This window comes from Stegodyphus dumicola, chromosome X1 (assembly GCF_044657685.1).
Source record: "Stegodyphus dumicola isolate Sdum_Otavi_A_Nest chromosome X1, ASM4465768v1".
NCBI lineage: Eukaryota > Metazoa > Arthropoda > Arachnida > Araneae > Eresidae > Stegodyphus > Stegodyphus dumicola.
In genome coordinates this window covers 27,004,182-27,028,182 of record NC_140780.1, presented here as the reverse complement: position 1 = coordinate 27,028,182, position 24,001 = coordinate 27,004,182, and the positions used below count along the sequence as shown (strand labels likewise).

Genomic DNA, 24,001 nt, shown 5'->3' with positions numbered 1-24,001 from the left:
AGCATGCTTTCGTGGTGTAACGGTAGCACAGTCCAAGAGATTTCGAGAGATCCTGGTTCAACTCCCGGCGAAGACACTGCTCATTTTTCACGTCTCCAGCATAAAACAAAACCTAATGTCTCTACATGGTGTCCTTCTACTTAACTTTTATTTAAAATTTTATGAAAATTAACTGCATCGCCGCATACCGCTGAGCAGTCTGTTGACTAACTGTGACTGTCAGCCATCAAATAACAAATGACCAAATACTTTTAGAGGTACAGTTAACCTTTGGTATAATGCCACTTAAAAAAATTTATTGCACTACCCTATCAGATGCCTGTGTCTATAAACCTGTAGGTTTACTGGTGATCAAATGGCCTGACAGGTATCGGTGCGCTTTATTTTAATTTTAATTAAAAAATGCATTAAAATGTACCTCATCACAATGAGCACTAGTTAACATAATAGTCTAGGAGCTGGTGACGAAAGGCTTGACGAGCAATGATGTCCTTAGATTTAATTTTGACGTTAGAAAAGTTCTCAGTGGAATCTCTCCATAATTGTAACAGTAAAAATATCTTAGAAGAGTGTTTTAAAAAAGTTTGGACTGTTGCGGTATGTTGTACTATGGTGGACATATCATCAGCTCATCTTGGGAAATGTTTTCACTGCGCGAATGTTTAATAAAATGTTTATCTTGCGCGTGTCTCGCGCATAACCAGTACTCAGAATGATGTCATTCGCCAAAACTACGGACCAATAATACCAACACCGGACTCCGATAGTTAATTTATCTTTCGAAATTTAAGAAATTTTTCATTGCTAAATCAACTGACAGATTTAAAAGCAACAAACACATTTTTTAAAACAATCCACACTGATATAACCTGGAGCGGATTATATTCGGAAATCCATCAAAAAAAGTTAAGTGTTTTTATTGTGCAGTGATGATAAAATTATTATCACCAACAAGCAGAGTAGAACAATGTACCTGCAGAAAATATAAAAGGGAAGAGAAAAATGCATGGGATTAGAGTAGTGATAACAGATGATGACTTTAATATTTGAGGGCTGTTTTTGCTCACAACAGTACATAATGTAATTGTACGTTACCCGAAATTCAAAAATATCGTTAAAAGTAAATTGCTTAGTCATAAAAAAAAATCAAGAGTAATTCACAATTAATTCCTATCTAAATAGAGGAGTAAAATAAACTAAAATATTGTTTTTTAGTTGTTTTCTTTTTGTTTTGAATATGATTTAATTTGCAAAGCGAAATATATTTTTCGAGATTAAATAGCTTGAAAACACAGGTAAATTACTTAAAGTACTTTTCTGCTATTTGTAATAGGTGTAGGAGTATCCTCTTACCTATTTTCTGCCTTATTATAATATGAGTTATTTCTTTTCCAGCGCCGCGTTTTACCATGGTAAATCGAGAGATGACTATGTTACCGTGAAAGACCGAAATTGGAGAATGTCGACTTTCACCGGAGAATATCAACATTCACCAAATACGTCGGTGAAAGACCGAATATTTCACTACATTCTTGTATATTCGGACCCTCACCGGTGTATGTCGACAATCACAGATATGCTCTGGTGAAAGTCGAAAAGAGAGGTCATAAAGTGCCATAATAGTTTAAGTTGTTGCAATAAATAAGATTTGAATCACATAATTTAGTAAGTTTTTTATTACTGTTATTTTATTTTCTCATTTAGAACGTACTGTATAATTAAGTAAATTTTTAACTTCTATTATTTTCCCTTCTCATTTTGAATGTATTGTGTGTTTTAGGTTCTCATGTTCTTAAGTACTTATTTCAAGTCTCAACTGCGTTTATTCGCGACTGAATTACAGAGAAGAAAATATAATATTGTTATATGTTCAACATTCACCATACATTGACCGGTGTAAGTCAGAAATAAGAGTATTTGGAAAATATTTCGGACATACACCAAGAGACTATGTGAATGTTGACATTCACCGGTGAAAGTCGACATTCTCCAGATTTCGGTGTTTCACCGTAACAACTACATTATAAAACTTTATTTTGTTTTTCTAACTGATATTAAAAATATAATAATGTACGTAACTTTACTTCATCTATCTGATATAAATTAAGTATACTGTTGAAATTAATAAAATATTCTGACGCCATATAAGCCCTTTGTTGCATCATGTCCACTCTAGTAGACAAAACTTTAAATTTGTTTATTCTTCTGTAAATGCCTTAACAGATTCCATTCCTGTGTTTATTCATTCTATATTATTAGAACTTTCAACTGTCGATCATAGATGGCTGTATAGCATCACTAAGTAAAGCATTGCTATTTGGAAAATGGTTGCTACTTCTGTTTCCAAGTTAGTACAATTTCTCATAGTAAACATTATATAATATTGCTTACATTTTATTATACTGCCATTTTTTATTCATATTTAGTAATTTTAGACATTTTATTTTAAATGTCAGCTTGAGAAAATTGTGGAGTGGGTAGATAAAGATCTACCGAAGAAAGTGAATTGAAACCCAAATGTACTGCTTATCGAGCCAAAACACCACTGGAAATGCTTATGTTTGGCAAGGAATTTCTAGAACATTTGATATTTGAATCCAATAGGTACAGGTTACAAAATCGTAGCAAAATGAATTCAATCACAATCGACGAAATGAAGGTATTTTGGGGGATCTGTATGTACATGTCAGTTGTAGATTTACCATTTAGAAGATGGTAATGATCACTGCAAACAAGGCAGGAAATGATTTCAAATGCAATGACCGTAAATCGCTGGGAAGAGATTTGTATGCATGTACGTATATGCATGCTGTCCACTGTAGTGAACAAACTGTTGCAATTATTTAAAACGAAATTTGAATAAAATTAATTTTTTAAATTATTACTAAGCTTATTTTAAGTAGAAAAAATACAAACACTTTCGTTTAACTTCTCTAGATAATTTGTATGCAACAAAGGGTTAAGTACCTGGACTAGAATCATTTTAAAGAGATTATTTTCTTTTTAAAATACTAAAAAAGTTTAATATATTTTTGTAAAATAAAGAAATTTATGTTAAGCACAGGGTGAATAAAATGATCTGATTTCCGGTGGTATTATTTCTAAATTTACAAACACAGAGGTTCATACGACAGGAAGCTGTCGAAACGTCACGTAAAGGTGTTTGTGGCTTTTTTAGATTAAATGAATAAAGAAAACACGATAATCATATTTTTGCTATATTTGTTCCAGTGTATCCTTTATTATCATCTCTTTAGCAGCAATGGGTAATTGCATCACTTAATTAAGAAACCCAAATCTCTGTTTTGATAACATTCTAAAACTCTGAACCTTTTCATCTGCTGTGTACGGAGTTTTGCTTATCTGAAATCTAGTCATTCACTATGAATCCCCCTGTATTTGAAAACTGTAAAATAACTCCATAGAGTTTCATAAAATTAGTTTCATAAAATTAAAATTCCTTGCATTACTGGCACTGAAATCTAGCTTACTTGTAGATGCAGTAATTTAATTACTATTAATTCTGTAATTTCCGACAGCTGTGAGTAAATAATTATTTGTAATTCGCACAAAATTCAATGTTAATTAAACCAAATGACGTAGATATCTGAGTTTTTCAAATTTTCCATCAGCTATGCCATATCACTGCATGCTATTTATTTCTAATTAAGAACTTAACAAAGTCTCCTATCTTAAATTTATACAAAACTTGACATTTGAAATAGAAATAAGAGAAGATTTTCTTTTGTTGCAGTTTTGACAAAATTTATGCCTATTACTACAATACAGTTCTGAGAATTAGTCTTAAAATCAGCAAATAACCAAATTAGAAATAGATTAAGAAATTTAAAATATTTTACAAGCATGCGTTGTCTGAAATGTGGTGGATATCAGCAATTAGAGAAAATTTATTCGATAGCAGTATGCCTAACTGATTAATGCTCGACTTAAAAGCTTACGTAACAAACAATAGCAAGGGGTATTAAAATTTGTATTTTCTCATATTATATTTCTCTTTATTCATAATTTTTAATTAACAAAGGCTATTTTAGGCATAACGTAGCTTTATATTATTTGATATCCAACGAGAAAACAATACCGTTGAAGCTTATTAACAATTTATTATAATTTTGTGCAAAATAGGTTCTTTGATTAGAAACAATTTTCAAACCAAGTTGAAGCATAAAACGTATTCTAACTGTCACATAATTAAATTGACTTTATAACTAAATACTAATTAATACTTAGCTGATCAACGCTGATTTTTATTTATTTTTTTTATTTGATACAAACCCTTTCTTCCGATCCTTCTTCAGGTAAAATCATGGAAACTGCTCCACGATCTAACATCAATTTTAAGTCTTTTAGATTAATGGCTTTCTCTATGTCGATGACTTTTGGTCCTTGAGGATCAACAGCTGTCATACCATGGTCTGAGACAACGATAAGATTTACCTTAAAAGAAAGAGCTCTTCTAAGTTTAAAAGAATCAAGCCATACACTTAGGTAAAAAGTCTGAAGCTGAATTGTAAAGAAATAAACAATGAGGAATAAAACATAAAATAGTGAAGTATGAATGTTATTTTTCCATTGTAAGAATCGTGTTAATTTTATTAACAGTTAAATTCCTTTTCCTATCGATTTTAACTTCAACTTACTACTTCCGGCCAGAACGTAGTTTCAGAATCACGTCTGAATACATAATGATTAAGAGCGGTATTTAACCTCGAAGTTTTTCGGTCGCAGTGGTATTCATCACAATCCCAAGTGGTAATCTTGTAAATACTGTAAATATTGTATATATTTTTCTCTGCTTATTTAATCAAGATTTTGATTTCTTAAATTGTGATGTATCATGTGACCTCTATGGTCAAATCAGGACTCTGTATCGTCGTAATCTTTGATTCGTCGAGTTCACTCACGTGACCACTGTAATTCGTAGTCGAATTGAGAGCTCCTCTCTCAGTCAGAGGATAGCCGCTTCTGAGGATGGACGTTGAAAATCGCAGCTCCACATTTTTCATCCTTATTGTCCCTTCCAGATGTTATTCAGGACTGTTTCTGCTGCTCTGGACTTTACTGCTCGCTCTGTCTTCCCAGATTCTGACCGTTTGCCATTTTTCGCTAAATTCCTGACTACCAGACCGCATTTCGATCGCACGGCTTATCTATCATCGCCACTACCATTGCTTTTGCCTTACTAGAAAATGCCATATGCTTATAAATTGCCATTTTATGCTTATCAAAATTGCCTGATTATTGCCTAGAAAAACCGCATGTGATACATTTGGCATATTCGCCTTCGGATGAGGTGTGTAAGCACCGTTTATTTTCTCATATAACCGGTCATCGGCACGATATTAACTGACAGGATTAAGACTCATTGAAGTCAAGACCAGTTTGTAACAGAAAAAGATCCGATCCGGTCTTGGTGGTGTTTTGTCTGCACGCTTTCGCCTTTTTAGGGTACTCTCTCGTAAGCTATTATTACGCTCGGCCGTACTTAAGGCCCTTGATAGCTTCGCAGTCAATTAGCGTTAAGGGGCCAACTCGGTCAGAATCTTGATAGCTTCGGCTATATCTCTTTAGTTAAGATTAGTTTAGTATTATTCTTAGTCTCTTAAGTTCAAAGCCCAAGTGTCGGCTTTATTGTACACTCAAAGACGGAGTTTGTTAAACTTTAGTTGGAATAATAAAGTGCTAGTTTACCCTTCTATCTTGTTGTTTCCTGTTACACGAACTCAAGCGATTATTCGCTTATCAGCTTTTAAGATTCTTCACGTTCAACAGTAATTCAGCATTACACTGTGAGGAATCCTACACCATATATTCATTATTTTAAATTAACAAAAGGCCATTTTAAGTGTAAAAAACTTGAGTTTATTACATATTCGCCACACCACTGGCCAAATGGTTAAGACTGTTAAATGCTAAGTGTTCGATACCATGCAAACGGGCTGGCTGCGTGACTGGTTTTCTTGACTCTTCCCATATGTAAAGTGAATGCAACATTCTCCACAATGGCATCCCTTTTCCTAGGCAAGTACTCCAACTGTGCTTTGCCTTATTCAAATAACCTAACCTAACCCATATAACATACCCGATAAAAGCTATCTATTTTTAACATCTAACATACAGTGGCGGTTTAAAAGGAGTAACTTATCTAAACATTATGAAAAAAAAAATTAGGTATACTGATTAAGTTATGTGAATCTTGAACTCAAAACACCACGTCTGGCACCAAACTGGTGCTTTTAGTATTTTTTTCATGGGGATGAACAAATCAACAGATAATTTTGTTAAGTGGCTTAATATTAATTACATGTAAGAAAAAATGTTAAAAGTATTATATAAGAATAATTTGTATGTAATGTAATTTTAGTGCAAATAAAATTTTTAATATTAAATTATTTTAAAGAAAATTTTAGATGTTTTGAATAATTTAATGTAATATGTATTTTTAATGTAAGTATAATTTTTAGTATCGTATAAAGAATTCTTCTTATTCAACTCTTCAATAATTCTTAATGTAATGAATAATTTTGGTGTAGGGATAATTTTTAATAAGATATAATAATGTAATTTTAAATAGTGTAAATAATAACAATTACGTTAGTGCATAAACTGTGCTGTTAAAACACAATGTACTGGTATTTTGCTTCCCTTTTAATTCTTAGAAGCTGTTTTTTTTATAATGTTGTAAAAAAAGACATATAAAAGCTGAGAGTATTCATGTATTCTAAACAATTAATATTATTAGTGTCTGTAAACCTTAAGCCGATAATTACGGTATTCATAAAGATTGACATGGTTTCTGAATAACATTCTGAAAAATCTTGTTTTTTTATTCTAAGATAGCAAAATATAATTAATCTGTACTAGACTAGTTATTAATAATATTACAAAATAATCACAATAATATATTTTGTAGCAATTTTTATGGTATGTATTTTTCGAATAGTATATACAATGACTCTAAAAATACTTACCTGATGCTCCATTCCTTTTTTGGCAATCTGATCTTGAATGCTATTTAAAATGGAATCGATATCTCTCAAAGAACGAATTCTGTCCTCAGAATCTGGCCCACGGAAATGCCCTATAGAGATAGTACAACAGATTCATGTAAATGCTTATAATTTAAAGGGCATTAAAGATTTAAAAATTTGAATTAATTGTTCAGTATTTATCGAAACCCTCAGATCATAGTCGGGCTTAAGGAAAGAATTATTATATTATCAATATATGAACAAGGAAAATTTATAGTGTGGTTATAATTAAATAGGCCCTACTCAGACTTGTGTAAAGCCCAACCTGCTCTACGTATTTCATTGAAATTCATTGTATACGTTATACGGACCACGGAAAAAAGAAAATTTCAATAAAAAACAGAATTTAAAATTTTAGCCATTATCACGCTTTTCATATAATGTGGAAGGGATTTTATGCAGATTACAAATTCTTAAAAATGCCACTCGTCAGTATCATAAAATCATTCTTCAGCCTGATTTTAGAGAAGAAAGGTTTATTGGTCAAGTTGTTTCGTAGCAGAAAACAGGAAAAATCAGCAATACCTTCGGCGGGATTCGAACTGCGGAACTTCCGATTGCTATTGGGACGAGGTTCCAGCTACTCCAAGAAAGACATGCCATAAGGAAGGAGAAAATTCCTTTCTTTTTCGTCTACTTAACGGGCAGCTCGGGTAGAGAGAATCCAGTCACTATATCCAGGGGGTGACGAATTACCTTCCATCAGATTTTTATTTGTGGAGTCTACTTATATATATTTTTTTCTTTTTTTTTTTTTTTGAAGCGAGGAAACATAAGAATCAGCTACGTCTTCACGGATATTCGAACTTTGGACCTCCTGATTGATAGTCGGAAGGGCTTCTAATTACACGAGAAAGACGCGCGATAAAGAAAAATAAAATTCCTTATAAAGTTATTTTATCATAATTGTAAGATTTCATTACACTGCAAGAATAGCGACATTTGAAGGGCTTTCGAAAAGAGCCTATGTCGAAGACTGGTTTGAAAAAGATGTTTGCTAAATTTGAAGAGACTGGGCACTTTGGTGTACTGTCAGGTAGAAGACGGAAGCAGATATCAAATGAAACTGGAGGAAGTCGCTGTTTCTAAGGCTGACAAAGAGTCTTGTTCCCGATAATCTTCGGCAAGTGCTGGAGCGGTGTCAAGTGATTTGTCTATCCCTTGACCTACGGTACGAAAGATTCTGCGATCGATTTTAAAACGGTATTCTTACTAGATCCAAATGGTGCTAAATACGCGCACTCAAGACCTGCATCAACGTGCTGATTTTTCTTGCCACTTTTTGAAAATATCAGCCGCTGTTTGGCATGAAACATTTTGTGGTCAGACAAAGCTCATTTCGCACTAAACGGAGCAGTGAATTCTCAAAACTATCGCATATGGAACCCCATAGTCCAGTGTAATGTATGTCTAATAATGATGATAATAATCAACAAGTCAATAACCGAAAGTCCCAATGTCATGCATGAACAGCCTCCACATTTTTATTTACGTGATTGTATGGTATGGTTTTTCTTTGAGGAGAGCCTACCATATGGCTCTAAATGGTAGATTGTGACGAATACCATTTACTCAGAACTTCTTCAGCAGCAAGTATGGCATTCCTACCTTAAAAAACAAGAATGTTTAGGGTAGAGGTGGTGGTAATTTATTATTATATAATAACCTGAAATGTTACATGCTCCAGACATATTCTAAAGTATTCCAAATACAAGCGCAAAACTAGAGCACACTTATAAAATTAAATGTGGTAACAAAATGATAAATGCTGAGATGACAAAGTGTATAAAACTCAGATGATCTGAAATGTGAAACAAGAATAAAATTAAAAAAAAAAAAAAAAAAAAAAAAAAAAAACAAGTTACATTAAAATACGCAGCATTAAAACACAGAAGAAAAACTTCGAAATTAAATTAAATTAAATAATGAGGACCTGTCTCTTTCAGATACAGATTTAGAATGTTTAGGGACTACTCTCTTCGTGTAGGATTGTGAAAAATTTCACGTTGGCCGATAAATGAAAGAATTGCTTAGGAGGTGATCGAGAAATCTCGGGAAGTTTTTCGAATGCTTGGGCTTCTCTTTCTCTGGACTTGAATCTCTATGACTGCTTATAGTGGTTCTTGAGAGATTGTGTCTATAGAGGACGCATAGTACACATCCTGCCTGAACTGAAAGAAGCATAACATGTCATGTTTCTGCAATTCTTTAAGAAACCCTCCGCTATTATGCTATAAGACAATATTACTAAAGTATTTTCTGTTATATTGTATTATACTATTGAACATGTTATAACGAGCTTTGACTATTTAGTTGATCCAAATGAAATACGCGTCAAGCAAATACTATGATTAATTAAAATTTTATGTGCCTAATTTGTGTTTCTTGTTCTTTATGCGCCACCTTTGAACCTGGTGAAATTCGAATTATTATCTTTTACGGATTACTTGAATTATTATATTTTACGGATTATTTGACGGATTACTTGAATCATTTGTAGTTTCCTCCACGGCCCATATAACGTACATGCCATACATTAACGAAGTATATCAACAGGAACGGGCTCTACTTAGGTCTGAGTAAAATGGCTTTGATTATAACACCCCTGTATTTGAATTACTTTGAAACTGCTGTAGCTGAAAACATCTTCATTAAAATTTCAAGCATTTAAAAACAATTTAATTAAAGTACCAGCTAACCTTGGGTATTTATTGTAAAATTAATATTTTTTTCTACTCTTAGATTTGAATGAAATTTTAATGTTTAAAACTTATTTATATGTAAAAAATTTGACATCTATCATACAGGTTTCATGTCTCTTAGATTTTAAATGAAGCAAATTTTAATGACATCGAAAATATTTGCGTATACATTAAATACTCGTATGCTGTATTTATGTATTATTATTTATGAAGCAATGCCAGATTTTTGTACTATAGATATACGAGTATTTTATTATATTTTATATTTATTTCCGTTACGTGATGCATTTCCTTGTTAATCAGAACGATTCTATTTTTCAGTAGCAACTACATCTGTTAAAAAATAGCATTTATTATTTATTCAACTATATATGTGCTTATGCAAGCTTAAGCTTATAATAAGAAAATACTGTTATTTAAAATAATTGTAATTTTGTCACGTAAGATATTCGAAATCAGGTCTTCGCACTCCAGCAATCATTGCAATCGTAAACTACAAGGATTTCAGTATTCTCCTGTGTTACACTCATTTATTCGGAGGTACATTTAAAATCGAAATATCATTCCAACACCTACACTGACGGCAGTAAAGCTTCGCATTAATCTTAAAAACATTGACTAGAACTCACCGTTTGCATCGACAGCTTCGTAATATACAAGACCTAATCGAAAGTTGTCTTTCTGAAACTTATCCAAGAGATCTGTCATGGCGTTCAGGGTGTCTCTGTTTACTTTCCCCCATACCCAATAGTTGGCGTATTCTTCGCATTTCGTCGGTTTCTTCCCTTGAATAAGAACTTGACAGCCATCCCACCAGTAAACTGCAGACTTTAGATCACGTTTCTCTGCTGTTACCCATATTGGTTCCGCGTCGTTCCACCAGTGAGGATGAGAAGCATTGGAATGTAGCGCCATTAGAAACAGATCATCCCTTTCAGGATCATACATATAGTTTTGGACTATTCCGTGGTTTTCTGGGTATAATCCTGAATAAAATAATATATGTTAAAAATAAAATTTCATCAAATTTTCATCTAGACATTATGAGATAAACAATTTAGAAAATACCACTGCATCAGGACTATAAAATTTCAGAAAAGTTTCCAAAAAGGTATACCTCTTCTTAGACATATAGTCCTCGTACGCTTTGGTATAGTTTTTAAACACCCCCCCCCAAAAAAAAAATTAGTTAGAAATAAGAAAATACGTTCGCTCACATCACGCGCATATAAGCCCATAACAATCGAAGATAATTTTCGGTTTCTTAGATGATAATATTTTTCAAAATTTTAAACAATTATTGTTTTATTAATTTATTATTTTATTAATTTTATAAGCAAGTTATGTTTAATATATTCAGAAATCCTAAACTCCTAAAAATATTCATATAATTTCTAAATGAATTCAATGAAAAATTCACAACTGAAAGCAAATTTACTTGAAACCAATTAGCTTTTATGTATTCTGTATGATAGTTTGACATCAGGTCAGTGGCTTTCATTCTAGAGAAGTTTTTCAATTGTTTGTTTTTTTCTCTTGCGGATAAGAAGTAATGCAATATTCATGTTAGTAACAGAATTAAAATATTTTTAGAAATAGATCAGTCTTACATCCATACTTAAATTACGTAATTTTTGACGGATTACTTGAATCATTAAGTAAACGCAGCTTAAATTCCGCTGCATACTATGAAACAGAGCCATAAAACTAAATTAAATTAATGAATAAACCAAAAATTAAATGAAAATTATTTTCAAACTTGTATATGGGAATAAACTTAAATAAAAAAAATTTTGAAATTCGGAGAAACCTTCTCGAAATTAACTAAATGTAGCAATGCTAAAATTGGTAATAAAAAGGTAGAAAATTCATCAGCTGTATTCTTGTTTGTAGAGTAGAAGACAAATAAAATTCTGTGAAAAGATTTAATTCGAATAATCTCCTTCAAAGGTCACAGGCGGAAACATCACGACAAAAGCGTCGCGGAGAAAACAAAGCAAAGTGAAAACGTTATCATACAAAACACCGTGGAAGAAAGAAAGCAATGATAAAACATCGCAGCTTTAAAACATCGTAGCACAAAATATCGCCGTCGAAAACAAAGTGGTTAAAAAGAGTCTTTCTAAAAACATCCTAGTCTAAAATATAGTGGTAAAAAATAAAGCACTCACAAATCACCACATGACGATAATATCGCAGACATGGGTTTTTCAGGCATTAAAATTTGTAAATGCATATTCGCATAATGATTTGTAAGCACAAGAATGGATGACGAATAATTTTACTTTTATATTTTGAATTGAATAAAACGTTTTTGCTAAAAAATTAAGAACAAAACTTAAGCATTCAAGAACTAAATTATCTTTAGTTCTTGAATGCTTAAGTTTATGCTTAAGTTAAGAAAATTAATGCTACTTACAGAAGTTAACAGAATTTTATAATTTGAAAATTACTAAAACAATTTTAATATAGTAACCAAATGTAGTTACTTATTTTCCTTTTCTAATCTCTTTTAGACTATATTTTACATGAAAAATTATCAGTAAAGCTTTATAAAAGAGATTAATTAATTAATGACCTTTATTATTTAACTATGTAAATTTAAAATTCTGTTAACAACTATATCTTGCATTATTTTTCTACTCATTTTCAGTTTCTGAGTGCTTAAATTTCCTTCTCATTTTTCAGAAAAAATTTATTAATTAATTCAAAAATATGAAATATAAAAGTAAAGCTATTTCTTATTCCTTCTTGCGCTCACAAATCGGTATGAGAATAAGCGAATTTTTAAAGACTGAAACCGTGTGTCTACTATGTTATCACCATGATTAGTGGGTGCTTTACTTTTACCATGATATTTTCGACGACGATGTTTTTAAACTGTGAGGTTTTTTTCAATCGCTTTATTTTTCGGTGACGATATGTTGACATTACGATATTTTCTCCTGTCTTTCTTTTCTCCCACAATGTTCTATGCAGGATGACGTTTTAGCTTTGCGTTGTTTTTTTGCACAACATTTTCCTCTATGATATATTTGCCGCGATGTTTTCGACAGACAACCCCCAATGATAACATTAAATTTAGCATTATGTACCAAAAGTATTTTCTATTAACCATTTATTTTATATCTTCCTGCCAGGCAAAATATGTTCCTTGGAATTTTCTGGCATTTACCCCTTCCCATATTGCAATTAGAACATTCAGTTTTCACGAACTCGAAATCGTGTTTTTTTATACCTTCTCATACCTTACGTTATTTATACGTATACATAATGTCTCTATTACCTGCATTTCATGAAACTCAGCTTGTTGGTTGGTTGACTTTTAATGGCTCAAAACCTCTCAACTTGTGGATACGATACCAGCATTGTATAAATTATCAAGGTATTTTATACAATGCCGGGTTTCTCTTGTTGTCGGCAACAAAATTATTTCATTCCTTCTTTATCATAAGAAAGTTCAGTTTTCATTACTCATTAAAAAAATCAGTACTAAGTTTCAGAAGCATGTAACTTTTAAGGACTTTCTGTTTTTGAACTACTGGCAGCATTCGCTTTAACATCAGCTGGAAAAGATAACTGTTAAAAAATTCCTCATTTTAGCTCTTAGTTGATGGACGTTCACTCTTAACACAGGCTGGGAAATAGGAAACAGTAAAAATTAAGAAAATACAGTTACTTCTTAATGACCATAAGACGGTAATCAAGCAAATACAGTTACTTCTATAATGTATTTTGCTTTAAAGAGATCACAAAGCTGTCTGTTTTTAAAAAGATGTGGAATTGGAATCGTACAAAAATACTATATATTTGAAAAAGTTCTCTGTTATGACTCCAGTTTTTATTTGATTCCTTGTTTCTGAAATGGTTTGTAATAATTTTTCTGATACCATTTCACTCATGGAAAACGAAAGCTGGCGTGAATTTTTCAGTAATAAAAATAATCATTTTAGAAGTTAGATAATGAGTAACCTATATAAGTTTATACTGAAGAATACATGTGAAATAATCACTTGAAGATATTTCAATCCGAACAACGAAAGCGACGTTGATTATGTTATATATATTTTTTTAATTTCCTTCTTCTTTCAGTTTTAAAGCAACCGAATAAAAAAAAGAGTCTTTTTATAACATCAAAACGAGGGATACAAAGAATGTAAATAACGAATGATACATTCGGAAAAATTTATAACTAGGTAAGCTATGAATCTTCCTAAAAGTATCTTTCTTTTCTGAACGTATCTATTAAAAGACATATACCTTTACCCCAGGATGTTCGAAAAAGATGGGTATAGGCTTATTTTCTTATTGATCCCATGCATGTACTTACGAAATTTCTTTTAATAATATAGAGAATTTTACGAGAATATTTTCAGGCTAGAGGGTAAAAGACTCTGAAAAGAGAAAATTTGACTTTTCACATGATTTCTCTAGAATAGAAAGCCCGGCTAGAAATATGTTCATCGTATTTTAGTAAGTTAAATGCAAAAGATTTGAGTTTATGCGCAAGAAATTTTTAATTGTCAAACGAGTTACATTTATGTAGCAATTGTTCCCTAAATTTCCTTAAAAATTTAGGAAAAATTTCGGGAATAATTAATTTTGATCAAAAATATGCGTACAAAATTGATCTAAATCAGTGAATTTAATTTCGAATATCTGCATAAGTTTTGAACTCAAAAATACCAGGCTGATTATGTTAAACTCACTAAAGTGAAAAAACGCTTTTCTTGCTAGGCTTTTATCTCCACGTGGGTACACAGAAGGTAAGATTTTACATTTCAGTCTATTCTACTTCAATAGCTAAGACGTTCTTCTAAACTTCATTAACGGATGTAGAGAAACTTTGCGACTGGAAGTATAAAACAAGAATTGATACTTCTGATACCTTCCATAAACATTCTATAATATATGTTATTTAAATAATGTTCAAAAGTATTAGTTTTCACATTGTTAATGTTTTCTTAGCTTTCTTATTGTCGTAATATCATGCCCATTAATTTCTCAAGAAACAGCATTTACCAGAATTCGCGGATGAATTATTTTTAAAAAACTTTAATTACGCTTACTTTTTTATAATGAAGATATATTATTAATAAAAAAGTGATAGTTCTTTTGTTGCTTGTAATCGTTACGAATCGCACTACTTATCGCGTGAGTGACAGTTAATATCATGATATTTAATAATAAATAAAGTTAACTACACAATTTATTTTTTTACAATGTATTAAGCACGCAAAGTAACAATGTAGGTAAGGAGATTTCCTTTTTTTTTTTTTTTTTTTTGTTCCCTTTTTTTTTTTTTTTTTTTTTTTTTGACATTATGTACTAAAGAAAGTGGAGAATGAGGCCTTTAATTATAATCTTGCAAATGAAAAATCAATGCTTACTTCTAAAGCAACTCATGTCTGAAAATGAGCGTTTTGCCGGTAATATATATATAAAAAAGTAATGAACTGTCGTCTACAAAAGAAGCAATGTTTGCTTCCGTGCAATAATATACTCAATAGTACATAGAAGCAATGTTTGTCTGCTTTTGTAAATAATATGCTCAATAGTATAGAAGCAATGTTTGTCTGCTTCCGTACATAATATGCTCAATATTACATACAAGTTCAATAGTACATAGAAGCATTGTTTGTCTACTTCCGTGCATAATATGCTCAATATTACATATAAGCTCAATAGTACACAGAAGCACTGTTTGTCTGCTTCCGTACATAACATGCTCAATTAAGGAATAATTTCAGTTTCAGTTTTTATTCTTTGGCCCATAAATACTGAAACACCCTTGATTCCTTAACAAAAGGCAGTTTAGTTACAAAAGTGTACACAAGAATTTGTTGTCTAATTCTGATGATGTGTGTTTATATAATAAACTTATATATATAAATTTGTATTTTATGTAAATAAATTGCATAATTTTACGGAATTTAATTTTTAACCTGGTTTTTCGCTTTGCAGTTTGTGAAGTCATTTATTATGAAATAGAAATAGCAAGAACATCTCGAAAGGTGGCTGTCTGTAGAACTTAGTAAGGGAGTAGAAAATTGTTACTAAGTGACACTAACCCCCTGATGTGCATGAACATGGCTTGCAATGGGCCTTCTGAAGAAGAAAGACGTCTGCCAAATATTCTCTTAAGGCATAGACCACTCTTTTCAGAATAACGCTATCATGAGATTTAATCATGGCAAATTTGAAAGTTTAAACCCATACGCTACTTTTACATCTGTATATACGCACTTTTATTTAAAAAAAACATTGAATTTAACATAATTATTCGCACCTTAAATTCACCAGCAGCTGCTTCTTTTCATCGAAGGTGAAGAAAAGTATTTTCTAAATACAAAAATAATTAATGCGTCATGCACTCTAATAAAACTAACAAAACCAGAGAGAAGTAATAAAAATGATTATCGCCTAAAAAGAAACTTTATTTTATTTAGCTGATACCACAATAAATAAATTATATTTGTTTCAAGGAGAATAGAGACAGTAAAAAAGCTTACATTGCAGTTCATGTGTGGTCGATCATTTTGATTTAGTTTATTTGATTATGGCAAAGTAGTCGAGGAAGGATGCTTTCGTGGAGGTCTTTCTAAGGAAGATTGGCTCGTAAACAAGTTCGACATGGGCAAAACCAGGAAAACATCCATCCAGCAAGCTAGTTCACCGAGAGTCGAACTCCGGACCGAACTACCAGTATTCAGCAACTTTACAGCTCGGCCGCTCGTGAGTCTGATCTTTTTGAAATTGCAAAATATTTAACTTTGGAATGATAGACTTAATGTCTGATTTTTGTACATACTAAAATATGTGAGAAGAGTCTACTATTTGTAATTATTTTTGTTCTCGAAAACATAAGGTTATGATGGACAGATGACCTCAAGGGTATGGTGAATATCACCACATTGAGATGCTGACTGCTGATCAGCTGTGCTGACCTAAAGCAACTTGTGGAGCAACGTTTTTGTTTTAGCAAGTTTCTTTCAGTACTTTAATATTTGAAACACCGAGTCAATGTATTTTACTTGCAGTTTTCCCGCAGAACACTTACATGAACACGAACTAAAATATGGCGCTTGCAGTTAGCGTGGCTATCACTTATAAGAACTATAAGGAAATTAAAATTTCTTGCGACTCACAGCGGGTAGTTAACAACACACTCATGGCAACGATGGGAGAAGGTAAAAACTAGCCAGTTCATCCTAGCTCAGAGCCAGCGCAACCCAAGAATGTACGATTCACGTTGTGGGGTTCCACCCTTTTATCTAACAGCCAAACGTGGAGGAACCTAGTGAACAGCTAAGCGAATAATCGCTTCAGTTCAGGAACAGAGATGTAAACTAAAGAAGAGTTAATTACCCTTTATTTATCAAAATAAGAATTAAACAGACGGCCCCTTTCTCAGGGCGTACAGTAAAGCCTCCACTTGGGCTTGAACTCAAAGTAATAAGAAATGAGACTTAACTAATGCGTAACTAAAAAGATATAGCTGAAGCTATCAAAATTCTAAGTAGATGGCCCTTAAATATTGAATAAGCTAGCGAAGCTATTAGGGCCCGTAATACGGCTGAGCGTAGTAACAGTTTGGAGAGACTTATTTAAAAGGCAAACGCGCGCTAGTCAGAAACTCTGAGGCTTCCTCCCGAATTCAGTGGAACTTCGGCTTAAATACCACTCTTACTCATTTGCGTTAAACACGATTCTAAAAACACATTCTGGCAGGATATTGTAAACTGAAATTAGGAAGGACAGAAAAGTGGCCTTAACTAAAATTAACTGTTAGAAACTTATGATAAATCTTACATCATGAAAATCTGATTAAACTTGAATTTCCATAAGCGGAAAAACGGCTTTCTTTTTAATGTTGTTTTTAAATAAATGTGAATAGGAAATGTTATTATCAAAAACGTAAAGAACTAGCCAAAATGCACTATTGACAGCACGCGACTCAACAGCGCTTTATACGTAGTATTCATAAATTCGTTCTACAAAAGAAGATGGGCAATAGTACCCACCAAAAGGAATATTATTATTTACAATATAACCTACGGCTGCATTCTGCTCGGATGTCAGAAAAGAGTAAAATTGAACTTTCAACAGTGGAAGGGGAGGTCATTGAATTAGTATTATGTCTTTTCTAGGATTGGACAGTCATAAGAGAAAGAAAGAAAATCTGAAAGGATCCAGATTTTAATGTCGCAGCAGAGGGTTTGACAGTGTTTTATGCGAGCTCGCACTTCACTGATCTGAACTTTGGTAGGACCTACCTTTTATTAGCTTTGCATATATTTTTTACATTCGCTGAATTAGTTCTTTAAAAATAATGCATGGTGATAACATATGGTGGCAGCATCCTTTTATTTGTAAAGTCATACGGATACTAAAATAATACTGACAAAAAAATGAGCATTGGAACTAATAGCATCTTTGTTGCTAAAAAGGAATTAATGAATTATAAAAGGAATCAACGAAATCATAAGAGCCTGATTCAGATCAGAAAGAGTCTGAAAGAAGATTCTGAAAGTGGCTTCCAAGGGTGCCGTTTCACGATGTACACTGACGAATTGCAATATTCGAATTGCCCAACTACCTCAGGTAGAGGGACTGCATACTTTCTACCTGAGGTAGTATTTATCTTATCCGGTGGAATAAAAATTCTTGTGACGATACCTTCAGCGGAGTCCGCAAGTGTCTCGTACATCAGTGATTTTATGCGTCCCCTCACCCCCAGAAAAAGAAGAAATCCAATTTATTTCAATCCCATTGAACGTGGAAGTCAAACTACAGTTCCATCATCTCCGGAATAGGTAGCATTTAGAAATTGTTAGGCCGCGGAGGTAAACAGTGCTGGGGCTTCATAAGCAACATATCTGTCAGTGGTGAGCGAAACAGCGTCAACAAATCGGAAATCTCTTGCGTCAGAAAAACGCAGTATGCTGCTCCAGTTAACCCACCACACAATCATTAAAGATTTTACCTGTCCAGATATTCCCTTTAAATCTCTACTTCAGTTTATGAGGCCCAATGGCTTGGTAATTGCTTTCAGAGCAAATATTAAATTCTTTGCTAATATTGAAAATGCCTTCTTAAGTAAACGAGGCCTAAGCAGTGAATATCACGAAGGCAGAAAATTGTAAAATGTTAGCTTTCATCTGGAATATTGACCTCAAAACCTCTAGCTTGCGAGGTTAGTCATCTAAGTTTAAAGATAGGATTTTCTACCAGTGGAAGGAGTGCAAACGCGCTTCACGTATGAAATTCTATAGTATTGTGACAAAACCATTGTTGGATGTCTGTGCATTTGTGAAAGAAAATGCTACATGTTTCCAAGGAACACTCCTTTGTTTACGCCCTGTATCTCTTTTACGTCCCGTAGATTGCGAAGAAGCTGGCTTACGAACTTTTCGATCAACACTCGCGAAGGTAGAATGGTGCTGAATGGGATCTATTCTAAATTGCTCACGATACGCCTACTGTTCCTATTTGTTTGATTATACACTAGACGTAAATCTGCCGATTTTTCGTATGTATAATCTGCCATGGGCTTTCATGAAATCATTTTGGGGGATGTTACACGATAATAATCTTAAGCGTTAAAAGACGTGGCACTTTTAAAGAACAAGGTTTGCTTCGGTTGGCTTTCTATTGAACCCCGATGAGCCTATCAGCTGTATCTGTTAATGTTGTTTCTATTCATTGTAAATTTTCATTTGGCAAATGCTGACAGTAATGCTTTGCAGTGAGAAAATGAATTACACTAATGCTTCGGAGATGTGTTACTTCTTTAGCAGGACAGAAAGGATGTCGCAAATGACGACTTGTGTTTTTGGACATGTTTCGAAGTTACTCTTTTCTAACACTTGGAGTGGAATGCTGTCTTGGTTTCCACTGTAAATATCGTTCGTCTTGATTAGGAATTGTTAATGGCCATTATTAGTATACAAGAAGCAAAGTGTGCTATTTCTCATATTATTTTAAAAATTGGATATGCGGGTGTTTTAGTAATAAGACTGCATAAACATCATAAAAATCATATTATCATAAAAACAAAAGCAGTGAATTATCCTTCAGTTCTTTAATAGATACATTTGTAGCAAAAGCAAGTTCTAAAGAGAAGACATAGTAGTTGCTTCGGAAATAATATATTATTAAGTTATGCACAATCATTCCTATGACTCACTGGATTGCAATTTGAAATTAAATTTAAAAATACCAAGATTCCAAAATAGTTGCAAAAATATCATGCGGTAGGACAAAATCTGAAGCAATTGTTACAAATGTTCTTGGTAAAAGGACGTTTAGAAGTAGTATTGAACGAAATGAAAAATCATGATCCATCTCTATATTTCTGCCTTCAAATAAAAGAAGACATGAAAATATTTCAAATGTATTTTAATACGGAATCCGGTATAGTAAGCTATGTAATTCCCATTTTTGAGAATACAGATGAAAGTACAGTTGGAATATTCCAGTGTTAAAAAAGTACTGACAAAAATTCCTTGTTTCAGTTCAGATAATGCAAACTGTAATTTTGGAAAAAGACATTCCTTTATACTAATATACTTGCATTAAATGAAGGTGTTGTTAAAGCTGGTCGCAATGCTCACATTATACATAATACAGCAAAATTTACAAAGCGAAATATGAATGCGAACGTGAAAAACATTATGCAAAACAGAATTCTGTTGAGAGTTTTACACATATGCCTGATGGGTGGCTCTTTTTGAAGCCTTATATTAAAATTTTTTTAATTTATTGGAAAGCCTTAAGTTTTGATTTAAGCAGACCAATTGATTGTTCTAAGAAATCATTCAAACTGCTTTTAATTGATGATAACTCTATATAAATTACATTGATTCTTGAATCATTTTTATTGTTCTCTTAACACTTAGTGGCGATATTCAGTTTAGCTTAATAGAACTAGAGAAGAATGAAACTTTTTGTGCAAATGTTTTCAATGCTTTGCCAATTCAACATCTTGATAGAAGGCAATTTTTGGCTTTCAAGTTCATCAACATTTGAAAACAAATTTCATGATGTATAAAAAAAATATCGATGACTAAATAATCCCTTGCTTCAGCAAATACAAAAACATTTTGATGAAAATTTTGTGTTTGGAAAATTATCAGTTGTGAGTCTAATAAACAATTTATTTCCAGCATGCCAGAAATTAATTGAAGGTATTGAAGCTTCATGGCTAAAAGGAAAGCTGGATCTGAATATAAATGACCTATTTGATGAAGCAACATTAATTCAAAATCTTTTACTCTGTTCAAAGTTCTGAACATCTTACAAAATCGAAAACATCAATTGGCAGATGATACATGATTTTAAAAAACGCTTATTATAAATGCATGAATATTTTAATAAAAATTTCGCATATATTTTCGATTCCTGCAACATAGCATACTGTGAAAGAATTTTTAGTATCATGTCAATTGAATGAAAAAATGAACGACATATGTCTTCGGTTGAATTGTTTATATATAGACACTGAATTAGTGCCAGTATAACAATCCCAAAATTGTTTTATAATCCTCGATGCTATCACATTATGATCTGGTACGACGAAATATTTATTAACAAAATCATGTGATAAAAATGCGTGCTTTCTTAGGAACATTCAATAAAGCCTTAAAAGAGCAAACCATTTCGTTAGCTATAAAATTATTCAAATAAATACGTAAAATTCCGTGGAAAAATCTAATTAATCTTAAAATCTTTTTTCTACTTACAAAGCAAACATTAAAAAAAAAAAAAAAAAAAAAAAAAAAAAAAAAAAAAAAACTTAAATTAAACGCAGAATTTTAAACAGAACTCATTTAAAATCAACGCCTGCAGGAGCCAGAACTGTGAAGTATTTTTTCACCTGAGGATTGGTTTGGTTTATTTAATTATGGCAAAGCCCACTAAGGCTATCTGTCTAAGGAAAGGCATGCCTTCGTGGAGGACTTTTTAAGTGAAACTGGCTCCTATACACGTTACACATCGAGAAAAACCACGAAAACGCCCATGCAACCAGCCCGTTCGGGGGATTCGAACCTCGGACCGAACTACTAGTGTTCAGCGACTTTACCGCTCGACCGCTGGTGGGTCCTTCACCTGAGGGAAAGAGGAAAATGCACTCTCCTATATACATCCATATTAACTGTATCTGTATGTTTCTGTATTCAACAGAGTTAACTTGTTAAACCGTAGCAAATCTCGTAAGGTATTTTTCATTCACAACTTTACGTATTTAGAACATTAGAACATGTAATAATTTATAATTTTTAAATGAAAAACGCTGAAAAGCACTTTTACTACCTTTTTAATAAACAGTAAATAACACTGAAATAAAATAAATAGTGCTACAACTCATGTAAAAAATTACATTAATATTCAAGTTTTTTATGATTTATTTACCTATTTATTTGTTGTTGTTGTTGTAATTTAGTTTTTCTTGCTTTTAACAAAGTAAAATATACAATAATTTTTCCTTTTTCAAAACCTGCTTGATTATTTAATTTTTTTTTTTTCTGTTCCGAAAACTGCGATATTTAAAAGCTTATTGAGTGGCCAATAAAATATTTTGAGTAATTGGTTTTTAGATTTTTATGAAGCATTTTTTACTAACTGGCAATGTTAAAAATATTTTTAACGCGATTTCTGAATTCAAATATAATCAAACTAAACTGTAGCGAATAGAATTATTGAAATAGTATGGTTTTTAATGATGGATATTTCTGATGGAAAACCTGTTTTATTTATATCATTTCCTTATTTAGCTGCTGAGTTTCTGCTTTATAAAGTATTAAACTCAATGACATAAATTTTTAACCAGACAGAAAGCAGAAACTGAAGACTGTCTCGTTTAATTTTTGATATCTCCATTTTAGTTGAGAGATTAGTATATCTCTTATTTCCTTCTTTCGTACGATGAAAATATTCTTTTTCCTAAACATTAATTCTTTTAACTATTGGTTTTTGATAATCTGATTTATTTACTGACTGTCTGATTCATAATACTTTCTTCTCGTCTCTTCATATTCGCTAATTCTTACTATCTTTAAAGCTAAATTTCTGCATTTTTCAGAAACTTTTTTTTATCATCTTTTGTAAAGAAAGAGATATTCATCCTCTACTGTTTGTTTAATTCAGTATGACAAAACATACGAAAGCTTTGGTCTAAAGAATGAGATGATTTCAAAGAGGAATCTCTAAGAGAAACTGGCCCATATTTAGCTTACGCATGAAGAAAAGCCTCGAAAACACCTAAAATACCAAACCATTCTCTGCGACTCAATACTAGGTTAATCCATCTGTTAAGCGTGCAGTTTCTGTATCTTTAAAGATTTTGATTGCCAGGCTTTGTTTTCCTTTTTTTCCGGCCCATCAGCGGCCGAGCGGTAAAGTTGCTGAACACTGGTAGTTCGGTCAGAGTTTCGAATTCCGCGAACGGGCTGGCTGCATGGGTGTTTTCGTGGTTTTCCCCATGTATAACGTGTATACGAGCCAGTTTCTCTTAGAAAGTCCTCCACAAGGCATCCATCCCCTTAGGTAGATAGCCCTAGTGTGCTTTGCCGTAATTAAATAAACCAAATTTTTTTTGTACCCTTGCATACTAACTTCATTGAAAATATATATAAAATTTTAAATTTATTTGCTTAAAAAGATTATTAGTTTCAATCCATTGCAAGGATTTATCACTTAATGCTTTATATAAATTGAACTTTATATAAATAAAAATTAATAATAACCAGCTAAAAATTACATAAAATCGAGATTATGGTTTTTTATCTCATTTGAAATATTAAATCGCTGGTTTTTTCCCCTCACTTAAAATATTAAATTGCTAACAATTAAATTTGGATTTGGTTTTATTAACTGATTAAAGCAAACTACACGAGTGCGCAAGTGTTCAAGAATACAGTGACATTTTCATTGCTTTAAATTAGCTATTTTAAAAAGGTGCTTCTCGATACGTTTCAAATCGGAAAGTTAGCAATCATAATTTATTTTTTAAATGTATTTCTAAGGGCGCCCTTCCTAGACGTTCACTTGAGCTAAATGCCTCAGTCTTAGATCTGTCAGGAACAGTAACTAATTTCTTTCACAGTACTTTTAAATAAAAAAAGCATCAGCTTAAATTAACGCTCGACATAATTTAACTCTTCCTGGCTTTTTGTCTTTACCCACAAAAGCTAAATTATGTATCGCTCAATTAGAGTTCAAAAAGTTACGCATTAACCCAACAGCATC

General features: G+C 32.2%; 1 protein-coding gene across 1 annotated transcript in view; it reads right to left on the bottom strand.

Moving 5' to 3' along the window:
- The window catches only part of LOC118186158 (glycerophosphocholine cholinephosphodiesterase ENPP6-like), a 59,224-nt gene that overhangs the window by 9,945 nt on the left and 25,278 nt on the right, over window positions 1-24,001 (bottom strand). The window contains exons 2-4 of the mRNA XM_035356217.2: window positions 10,381-10,737; window positions 6,990-7,099; window positions 4,294-4,455 (exon numbers count right to left, since the gene is read on the bottom strand). Coding sequence (XP_035212108.1) covers window positions 4,294-4,455; window positions 6,990-7,099; window positions 10,381-10,737 — 629 coding nt within the window. The remainder of the gene's footprint in view (window positions 1-4,293; window positions 4,456-6,989; window positions 7,100-10,380; window positions 10,738-24,001) is intronic.